Genomic DNA, 11,639 nt, shown 5'->3' with positions numbered 1-11,639 from the left:
ACCAAAAAATAAATAAATAAAAATCAAGGGTATAATCAATCATGGAAAGAGGGCAAAACAATAAGCTTAAAGTCTCTATACCACTCTCTTTGTTCCTTGCTGATCCCCTCAGCCTTGAACAATCCCCCAAAAGGCTGCTCAAATGTCTTGGGGGAAGCTTGAAGCTTCCACATCCAACTCCTTTTGCAGCTGCATATAAAGATAGAGTAGAATAGTAGAGTAATAATAGGCCTTGGAGGGCTTCTAGTCCAACCCCCTGCTTAGGCAGGAAACCCTACACCACTTCAGACAAATGGTTATCCAACATCTTCTTAAAAACTTCCAGTGTTGGAGCATTCACAACTTCTGGAGGCAAGTTGTTCCATTGATTAATTGTTCTAACTGTCAGAAAATTTCCCCTCAGTTCTAGGTTGCTTCTCTCCTTGATTAGTTTCCACCCATTGCTTCTTGTCCTGCCTTCAGGTGCTCTGGAGAATAGCTTGACTCCCTCGTCTTTGTGGCAGCCCCTGAGATATTGGAACACTGATGTCATGTCTCCCTATGTCCTTCTTTTCACTAAACTAGACGTACCCAGTTCCTGCAACCGTTCTTCATATGTTTTAGCCTCCAGTCCCCTAATCATCTTTGTTATTCTTCTCTGCATTCTTTCTAGAGTCTCCACTATTTTTTTACATCGTGATGACCAAAAAGTATTCCAAGTGTGGCCTTACCAAGGCATTATAAAGTGGTAGTAACACTTCACGTGATCTTGATTCTATCCCTCTGTTTATGCAGCCTAGAACTGTGTTGGCTTTTTTGGCAGCTGCTGCACACGGCTGGCTCATATTTAAATGCTTTTCTACTAGGACTCCAAGATGACATTATCTTACCTTAAAAACGTATATCAGGCAATGTTGAAGGAGTAACTTCTGAATTAGACGGCTCCAGATTGGTTATGATCTTAACTTCTTTTCAGATGTCTTCGGTCACATGTTGAGATGCTTGTGGACACTTTCCCAAACCCCTTCCTTCTAGCCCACTCAGATGGAGACTTTGCCGCTAATGCCAACTGTAGTCAGAGCACAACTGAGGATGAAGAGAAGTTTATTGCAGGCAGCTTGATAAAGGCTTGCATTTTGTCTTCTCTCCAAGAGTCTGAGAGACACTGCTCAAGGTAGTGGTAGAAGGAGGAAATGGTTCATGCAATCCGTCCATTGTCTTAATAAGGAGGAAGCTGAGCTCTCCTTTTTAAACTCCAATCTTATTCTCTTTTCTACTGCCTTTAAAACAGTGTTACTGTCTATGCTCCCATGTTGTTCCTCTCTCCAAGTCCCACTTGCATTTCCATCACCAAGGACCTGGTCTTCTTAATTCAGCGTCTTTGGATGTCTCATTAAACACCACCGCACCTCCTAATGAGTCAGTTTGAGACCGATTTAGAAAGTGGAGTGAGCAGATTTCAGAAAACAAACATTGTGGTGGAATCAGCTCTGGGATTATTAATGAATAGAACAGGACAACTAGAGATAGTTTGCTTCCAGATGCAATTCAAGATGCTGGTTTTGACATTTAAAGCTCTACATGGCACAGGGCCAGATTAGTTGAGGGACCTCCTCTCCCCAGTTATTTCTCCCCAGTCCATGCATCCGCCCGGCCTTCCACGCATGTGTTTTGCTGGTATGTGCGCCTTCCGCGCGTGCACCTGGCCTCAAAAACATGCCTAAATAGGATGGCATAGAGCCGGGGTAGATGGGCAGGGCCACCCGTGATTTCCACTACCGGTTTGGGCGAATCGATCCAAACCAGCTGAACACCACTCTGCTTACCCATCCACTCAGATCCGGAAGGAGAGGCGCGTTGGGGGTCCTGTCTATTAAGAACTTACATCTGATGGGACACAGGAGGAGAGCCTTTTCTGCCATGGCACCCATCCTTTGGAGCGGCAAACCCTCTGAGGTGTAGGAGAAGTTCAGGCAGAGTCTGATGGTGGAGTCAAGAGAAGAATCAGACTAGTGTCATTATGTTCTCAGAAAGGGTCTAAGTTCATTCCCTTTCAGATTCCAGTAACTCTTATCTCTAAGGGGACTCGGTGGCTCAGTGGCTAAGATGCCAAGCTTGTCGATCGAAAGGTCAGCAGTTCAGCAGTTCGAATCCCTAGTGCCTCATAACAGGGTGAGCTCCCGTTACTTGTCCCAGCTGCTGCCAACCTAGCAGTTCGAAAGCACATAACAAATGCAAGTAGAAAAATAAGGACCACCTTTGGTGGGAAGGTAACAGAGTTCTGTGCGCCTTTGGCATTTAGTCATGCCGGCCACATGACCATGGAGACGTCTTCAGACAGCGCTGGCTCTTCGGCTTTGAAACGAAGATGAGCACCGCCCCCTAGAGTCGGGAATGACTAGCACGCATGTGTGAGGGGAACTTTTACCTTTAGCTTTAACTCTTATCTGGTGCCAATTAAGTGCTGTCAGGTGACTAGATTCTCAAGTATAGACATGGACAATAAATCAACTTGACTGGAACTTTATGTGTGGTCCTGATTCTTTATGCCTGACATCTTTTCTGTATGTCAAATAGTTGACTGCAGACCGGCGTCCTTTTTTATGTTATTCCATGAAACATGACCAGGTGAATATATAGTTTGGTTTCAGGAGAACCCCCGTTTGTAGAGCTGATGGATCACCACGTGTTGATCTTCTTAACCTTTCTGCTGCAACAGCTTCTCCTTGATACATCTTGAAGCCCAGATCCCAGAGAGGCCATGGCAGGGGGCATAGAACAAAAGCCAAGATGATGGTTGCAACGGTGTGATTGAAAAGGCAAAGTTTGATTGCACAATTACAACTACTATCCTCACTTTTTAAAATTACCCCTTCCCCTTTCTGATGACTGATGACTCAAAGAGCTGCACATGGTCCATAGGACTCAACTTTTGAAGACCAGATTTAAGGCATTAAATTTAAGGGGGAGTGACTATTCCACGGGGCAGGCCTCACAACTCAAAAGGTGATTTATTCATCCTGCTTGAATGTGTTATGTTATTTATTTATTCTCGTATGCATTTGCATTTTATTGGACTGGAAGCTACTTTGAGGATTCATTTTATCTAGAAAAGAGGCACATACAGCAAGCTAATGAATTCATTTTAGAATTGCAATGTGCATCAGGCATAAATCACACAACAGCAATAGCACTTAGACTTAAATTCCACTTCATAGTGCTTTACAGCACTCTCTAAGGCAGTTTACAGAATCGGCATATTGCCCCCAACAATCGGAGTCATCATTTTACTAATCTCAGAAGGATGAAAGATTGACTCAATCTTGAGCCGGTCAAGATCAAACTCCTGGCTGTGGGCAGAGTTAGTCTGCAATAATGCATTGTAATCCCAGTGCCACCAGGGCTCTTCCAAAGTCCCATTTTCAATTACCCACTCACCCTATTTTTGCCCCTGGACTCTATTGTTGTTGTTGTTCATTGCAAAGTCATGTCTGACCCATTGCGACCCCATGGACAATGTTCCTCCAGGCTTTCCTGTCCTCTACCATCCTCTGGAGTCCATTTAACCTCATGCCTACTGCTTCAGTGACTCCATCCAGCCACCTCGTTCTCTGTCATCACCTTCTTTTTTTGCCCTCAATCTTTCCCAACATTAGGCTCTTCTTCAGTGAGTCCTTCCTTCTCATTAGGTGGCCAAAGTATTTGAGTTTCATCTTCAGAACCTGGCCCCTGGATTCTAATCCACTTTAAATGACTAATTTTGGGGAACTAAAACAACTGCACACACTTCTATAAACCATCAGTTTTCCTTAATGAATTTCATGTGCAGCACAGCACATTCTGATCTTCATAAATGCTTCATGGACTAATTCCAGGGGTGGGTCTTCAAAAATTTTAGCACAGAGTTCTCTGCCTGGTTGCTGGGTGAGCGTGGCCATAGTGGCCATGGCCTAGTCAGCACCCTGCATCCAGAGCCTGGGAAGGGTGTTTTTGCCCTCCCCGGGTTCCTTGAGCCTCCAGGAGGGTGAAAACAGCTTCCCCAGGCTCCGGAGGTCCTCTGTAGGTAGGAAACGGGCCCATTTCCTGCTTTCCCAAACTTCTGGTAGGCCCATTTTTCACCCTCCCCAAGGCTCTATGCTTGCCCTGCACTTACCTGTATCCAAAATGGGCTGCGTGGGGACTCCTGGGAGGGGTGAGGTGGGGTGGGTGGGGCCAGCCAGGAATGGGATTTGGGGGTTCTCCAAACTGCACAGAAACTTAGCTAGAGGTTCTCCCGAACTCCTGCGAACCCCCAGCAGCCCACCCCTGATTAATTCTGAACTAAGAGAGAGAGAGAGAGAGAGAGAGAGAGAGAGAGAGAGAGAGAGAGAGAGAGAGAGAGAAAGAAAGAAAGAAAGAAAGAAAGCTCCTGAAATCCCTAAAGGGCAAATGAATGAAGTGCTAAATGCAAAAATACCCAAAGGGAAATGCATTAAGAAGAAATAAGCGATCATTAAAAGGTACCATATTCTCAACTGATAAAAGGAAAACCTTCAGGGAATTAGGTCCAGCAGGAAAGGCTCTCTTCTCTTAAGGAAACATTTCTTTAAAGCTTAGATCTTTCCCTTGCTTATATTGATCAAGACAAGGATAATTAATTAAGAAAATAAATAGCATTGAGGAAGAGCATGTCCTGATTAAATGCTTTGCAGCTAAAATCCGTTCGCCAAGTTTTCTCCTAATGGAAATTATGCAGTGAAGGATGTAGCTACCTAAAGAACTAGTTTATTATTATTATTTTTCAAAATAACTGCTCTTAAAATGCTCTGAAGGACCTGGAAGGGATGAAGGTATAAAACGGAATGACAAGAATTGGAAATCTAAGCCTCTAATGAAGAAACTAGAATATATTTGAAGTTGTATGATATGAATTTTGTCGTGTTCACACCAGTTAATATCATCTGTTTCGAAGAGTTTTCTCCAGGAACTGTCCTTCTTTCTAAGGCAAATCTTCTCCTTTTTAAAGTGGGAAATCTAAAGAATTTGTAAAAAAAAAATGGCTTGGAAAAATAAAAGCACACTGTTTTAGGAGACAAACGATTTAAGAGTTCAAGACTACATTGAATGAAGACTCAAGATTTCTGTGAGTAACTGAAAAAATGTTTTGGTTGAAGAATGGAGAAATACCATCTTTCGACCTACAGATTTTACTCCTAAATTTCCATGGCTCTTACTTGCATCTTGGACAGATTCACTGAAATCTAAAATCAACATCTCCAACATCTTCTATTTTCAACAACAACAACAACAATTCAAAAACCAAAAGAGAAACTTTGTTGCTTGTTATTTAAGATTGACTATTTTGAGGAAAAGACTTAGAGAACTTGATTTAGGATACATAATCTGTTCACTGGAAGATTTATTGAAGATTAGAAAGAAGAAATTAAATGGAACAATGAAAACTGAACTAATAAACGTGGCAACAAAAGAAGGGTGTGGCAATAGAAGAAGGACATGATGATACCGTATATGGAATAGCTTCAGAATTAACTTTGTAGAACTCATAACTTTGATGACTTTGAAATGGAAAAGATACATATCTGGACAGATTGGAGAAAGGAATAATGGAATATACTATGTAACAAGACAACAAAATATTATATTTTGATTTAAATGAATGTAACGGTTTCTGGGTGGCTGAATAATGCTAGGTGATACTTTTTTTCCTTTTTCTTTTTCTTCTCTATGCTCTCTCTCTATTTCTTTCTTTTAGTATCTTTCTCTTTGTTTCTTTTCCCCTTTCTATTTTCTTTTTTAACCCATTTGACTTCTTTTGTTATATTTCTACTCTCTTCCTTTTTTCTTTTCCTTTTTTAGTGTTGCCTTATTTTTTACTATTTCTTTTATTGTAATTATTATTATTATTGCTATTACTCTCTCCTTTTTTCTATTATTATTTTCATATAAATATATAAACAATTTGATTAAGAAATAAGAGCATAAGTGATTGAAGAAAAACATGATTTTTGGATGTTCTAATGCCTTTTTTAAACTTTGAATTTTTAACTAGCACTACCTACAGATTTAATAATCTGGAAGAAAATGTTTACCTTTAAAGGTGTTGTTTAATTATTTATAAAATTAAGAACCATAAAAATTGATTTTAAAGTGTTTCGAAATGTTTCCTATTGAAAATAAGAAATAAGCATGGAATGAGAGAAAACAAGAGAGAATAGGAGATGAGATATTTATTGAAATATACTTTTATCTTAAATTGGTAAGAGATATGGAGGAGAATAGATTGGAAACAATATTGGTAATACATTTCAAAGTAATTTGGAGCTAAACAACTGAATAAGAGATAAATGTTATGAATTAGTTAAATAAATGAATTTAGGAGTGGAGGAAAGCATGTGCTGGAAAACAGTTAAAGCAAAACTGTGAACTAGCCAAAAATAAAAAGTTAGGAGTGGAGGAGACTATACCTGGGGATCAATTGAAATAAAGTTGTGAACCAGTTAAAAATAGGGGTAGGAGTGGAGGAAAGCATTGCTAGAAGGCAACTACTTGAGTTGTGAACCAGTTTTATTATAGATTTAGGAGGAGTTAAGGAAAAGGTTGGTGTGCAGTTAAAATTATACTGTGAACCAGCTAAAATAATTAAGGTAAGGAGTGGAGGAAAGCATTGCTGGGAAGCAGCTGATTAAGATGCGAACCAGCTAAAAATAAATTTAGGAGGAAGTGGAAGAGATTTTACTGGAGAATAGTAGCTAAACTGTGAACCAGTTTAAATAAATACAGACAGGAGTATTGGAAAATACAGCTGGGAATTAGATACTTAAACTATGAACCAGTTAAAAATTAGTTCAATAAAATATGAGAATAAACTTGAAGTAAAAAAAATAAAGTATTGTGGAAGTAACAAACTATAGAAGGAAATGTTGATTGTTTATGAAATGACTTTAAGAGAGGAGGAAAATACTTTTTGTTAAGATTATGGATATTAGATGTCATTTAAGAGAAGTAAAATATAGATTTGAGGTAATGGGTTTTAGGATTGAGGAATATATATGAAATATTGATTGTTAAAATGATGAAGATTTAGAACGGTGTTTAATGTTTAGAATTTTGGGTGTAATAGTAGAATTATAAATGTTTAAAATAAGATTTTCTTTCTTTCTTTTTTTTAAGACGTAAATGGATAAAATTTTGAACAAAATTGATTGAGGGAATGTGAATAATTGTACTCATTTTGGATGGATTAATTTCCATCCATGTTTCTTATCTTGCTTTCTGATGCTTTGGGGAAAAAAAACCTCTTTTCTTTGTGGCATCCCTTCAAATACTGCTATCATGTCACCCCCACATCTTTCTTTTCTCTAAACTAGCCACACCCAATTCCCACAATCGTTCTTCATAAGGTTTAGTCTCTGGGCCTTTAATCATCTTAGTTGCTCTTCTCCGCACTTTTTCCAAAGCCTCAATATCTTTTTTGTAACGTGGTGACCAAAACTGGAGGCAACATTCCAGGTGTGGTTTTACTAAAGTTTTATAAAGCGGCATTTTTGATTCTGTGCCTCTGTTTATCCAACCAGGGATTGTAGTAGCTTTTTTTGGGTACTGTTGCACACGGCTGGCTCATATTTAAATGATCATCCACTAGCACTCCAGAGTCCCTCTCACAGTTACTCTTTGTAAGCCAAATCTGAACTTGTAACCTTGGTTTTTCCTGCCCAGATGTAAAACCTTGTGTCAGGGTTCCAAGTAACACCCCCCCAATGAAAGAAGACTCCGAGACTTGAGTTTCCTCAAAGTTCCATTTTATTAGAGGTATCATATTGGCACATCTGGGAAAACCCAAATCTGAAAGTGTCCAGGTTTTCCCTACCCCAAAGAAAGTTCAAGTCCCTGCCCACCACCCACATGTCCATCACATGGTCCAATCAAGCACCATCCGAAACTGGAAATTTCTCTCAGTCACATCATCACAGCTGCAGGGCAAGGTGGTCTTGACTCTCTGAGAAAAAAATGTTATTTTGACTGTATATCACCCATACTCTGTGCAATCCCCCCTCCCAGTTTCCCACAGTAGAAAATGTGGCAGGCCTGAAGGCCCAAATGTAAAAGATGGCTTCCAGATCTGACCGGTCTAAACTGGTAGAATCCCAACCCCTGTAACTAGGTAACATGTTCAGTGCTAATCAGTGACTAGCACGGATGATATTACCTAGTTAGGCTAATGAAATTTCTGCAAGAAAACAAGCTATGGGAATGGAAATCCTCCTGAGACCTGGATGGCCCCAAAACCTTGCTTTTCTCCACATTAAATTTCATCTTGTTGGATATGTCCTACTGTTCAACTCTGTCAAGATCTTTTTGGATCCCGAGCTTGTTTTCTGGGCATAAGAAGAGAAAAGGATGAGGACTTTTCTAAGATGGACGGAATATTTTTCTGATTCAGCTTATGAAAAATTAGAAGTAAGCAAGTAGTTACTGAAAATCAGCTAGAATCACGAAAAACAGATTGAACTGGGTGAGCCCTGATACGCCTCCTCTTAAAAGCTTTGGTGCTCATGCCTATGAGTTAATGCATAGGAAACCATTCTTGTAGAGTTTGTAGAATTAAAAGTCTTCCAATCAACATTGTATAGCAATAAATGTAACAACAAGCATCGTTTGATTAACTGGATTGTCAATAATCATGCGCTGATGGCATCCAGTTCTCTTTTTATTTATTTGAATTTGAATTTATGTCCACCCCAGCCAAACAATCTCAAGATGACTTACATGGTGCCTGTGTTTACAAGTTAATTCCTATAAAATGTATGTATGGAATTGGAAGTCCTCTAATCAACGTTGTATGGCAATGCCACTAGAGATTCTCTCTATGAGATTCCAGAAATGTTCACAGAACCAGCTTAGGATGATCTCCTCGACAAGTTTACAAGGGCAGCTTTTATGTCCTTGTTCCTCAGCGTATAGATAATGGGATTCAAAAGTGGAGTCAGTGAGGTGTAGAAGACAGCCACCACTCCATCCAGTGGATCCTGAGATCCTGGTCTCAGATAGATGAAGACAAGGGGCACATAGTAGGTCACCACCACAGTTATATGAGCAGTACAGGTAGAGAAAGCCCTTTTACGACCTTGGGCACTGCGGATCTTCAGGATGGTGGAAACAATGTACATGTAGGAAGTCAAAATCAGAAGGAAGCACGTGGTGGCCACAAGACCGACATCCACCATGGTTACCATCTCATTGAGGGTTGTGTCAGCAGAGACCAGCTTCAGCACAGCAGGGATATCACAGAAGATATAGTTGACCCGGTTTTCCCGACCAAAGGGCAAGCGAAAAACAAGGGCTGTCTCCATTATGGAGTGAAGGCATCCTCCAACCCAGGTGCCCATGGCCAGGAAGAGACACGTCCTATGATTCATGAGGTTGCCATAATGGAGTGGTTTGCAAATAGCCAGAAAGCGATCATAGGCCATCAATGTATAAAGGAAGCATTCTGTGCAACCCAAAAAGTGGAAGAAGAAGAGTTGACAGACACAGCCTCCAAAGGATATGATTCTCCCACCTTCTAAAAATCCTGCAATGACCTTGGGAACAATCACGGTGGAGACTGTCATGTCCAGAAAAGACAAATGGCAAAGGAACCAGTACATGGGCTTGTGGAGATGGGGATTAGATACAACAACCAACAGGATCAGAAGATTGCCAAACAGTGTCATTAAATAGATGAGTAGGAAGAAGATAAGTAAAGGTTCCTTCAGACTATCGGGATATGGAAAGCCAACAAGGATAAACCCATTCAATGAAGTCTGATTCTTAGCTTCCATCTGTGCAACCAAAAAATAAATAAATAAAAATCAAGGGTATAATCAATCATGGAAAGAGGGCAAAACAATAAGCTTAAAGTCTCTATACCACTCTCTTTGTTCCTTGCTGATCCCCTCAGCCTTGAACAATCCCCCAAAAGGCTGCTCAAATGTCTTAGGGGAAGCTTGAAGCTTCCACATCCAACTCCTTTTGCAGCTGCATATAAAGATAGAGTAGAATAGTAGAGTAATAATAGGCCTTGGAGGGCTTCTAGTCCAACCCCCTGCTTAGGCAGGAAACCCTACACCACTTCAGACAAATGGTTATCCAACATCTTCTTAAAAACTTCCAGTGTTGGAGCATTCACAACTTCTGGAGGCAAGTTGTTCCATTGATTAATTGTTCTAACTGTCAGAAAATTTCCCCTCAGTTCTAGGTTGCTTCTCTCCTTGATTAGTTTCCACCCATTGCTTCTTGTCCTGCCTTCAGGTGCTCTGGAGAATAGCTTGACTCCCTCGTCTTTGTGGCAGCCCCTGAGATATTGGAACACTGATGTCATGTCTCCCTATGTCCTTCTTTTCACTAAACTAGACGTACCCAGTTCCTGCAACCGTTCTTCATATGTTTTAGCCTCCAGTCCCCTAATCATCTTTGTTATTCTTCTCTGCATTCTTTCTAGAGTCTCCACTATTTTTTTACATCGTGATGACCAAAAAGTATTCCAAGTGTGGCCTTACCAAGGCATTATAAAGTGGTAGTAACACTTCACGTGATCTTGATTCTATCCCTCTGTTTATGCAGCCTAGAACTGTGTTGGCTTTTTTGGCAGCTGCTGCACACGGCTGGCTCATATTTAAATGCTTTTCTACTAGGACTCCAAGATGACATTATCTTACCTTAAAAACGTATATCAGGCAATGTTGAAGGAGTAACTTCTGAATTAGACGGCTCCAGATTGGTTATGATCTTAACTTCTTTTCAGATGTCTTCGGTCACATGTTGAGATGCTTGTGGACACTTTCCCAAACCCCTTCCTTCTAGCCCACTCAGATGGAGACTTTGCCGCTAATGCCAACTGTAGTCAGAGCACAACTGAGGATGAAGAGAAGTTTATTGCAGGCAGCTTGATAAAGGCTTGCATTTTGTCTTCTCTCCAAGAGTCTGAGAGACACTGCTCAAGGTAGTGGTAGAACGAGGAAATGGTTCATGCAATCCGTCCATTGTCTTAATAAGGAGGAAGCTGAGCTCTCCTTTTTAAACTCCAATCTTATTCTCTTTTCTACTGCCTTTAAAACAGTGTTACTGTCTATGCTCCCATGTTGTTCCTCTCTCCAAGTCCCACTTGCATTTCCATCACCAAGGACCTGGTCTTCTTAATTCAGTGTCTTTGGATGTCTCATTAAACACCACCGCACCTCCTAATGAGTCAGTTTGAGACCGATTTAGAAAGTGGAGTGAGCAGATTTCAGAAAACAAACATTGTGGTGGAATCAGCTCTGGGATTATTAATGAATAGAACAGGACAACTAGAGATAGTTTGCTTCCAGATGCAATTCAAGATGCTGGTTTTGACATTTAAAGCTCTACATGGCACAGGGCCAGATTAGTTGAGGGACCTCCTCTCCCCAGTTATTTCTCCGCAGTCCATGCATCCGCCCGGCCTTCCACGCATGTGTTTTGCTGGTATGTGCGCCTTCCGCGCGTGCACCTGGCCTCAAAAACATGCCTAAATAGGATGGCATAGAGCCGGGGTAGATGGGCAGGGCCACCCGTGATTTCCACTACCGGTTTGGGCGAATCGATCCAAACCAGCTGAACACCACTCTGCTTACCCATCCACTCAGATCCGGAAGGAGAGG

The 11,639-nt window shown here is 40.9% G+C and overlaps 1 protein-coding gene across 1 annotated transcript; it reads right to left on the bottom strand.

The window, feature by feature from the left end:
* Positions 1-8,876: 8,876 nt before the first annotated feature.
* LOC117658015 (olfactory receptor 10G6-like) lies at positions 8,877-9,805 on the bottom strand. The gene has a single exon (XM_034406144.3). It carries the CDS (start codon positions 9,798-9,800, stop codon positions 8,877-8,879), a length of 924 nt encoding a protein of 307 aa, XP_034262035.3. The 5' UTR covers positions 9,801-9,805.
* Between the last annotated feature and the right edge of the window lie 1,834 nt (positions 9,806-11,639).

The sequence above is a fragment of the Pantherophis guttatus genome, chromosome 4 (assembly GCF_059756535.1).
Source record: "Pantherophis guttatus breed Tessera chromosome 4, ASM5975653v1, whole genome shotgun sequence".
Taxonomy (NCBI): domain Eukaryota; kingdom Metazoa; phylum Chordata; class Lepidosauria; order Squamata; family Colubridae; genus Pantherophis; species Pantherophis guttatus.
The sequence above is the reverse complement of the archived record's forward strand: the minus strand, read 5'-3'. Positions and strand labels throughout refer to the sequence as shown.

Coding starts and splice junctions, on each gene's coding strand:
- LOC117658015 (XM_034406144.3), bottom strand. CDS start 9,800: ATGGAAGCTAAGAATCAGACTTCATTGAATGGGTTTATCCTTGTTGGC.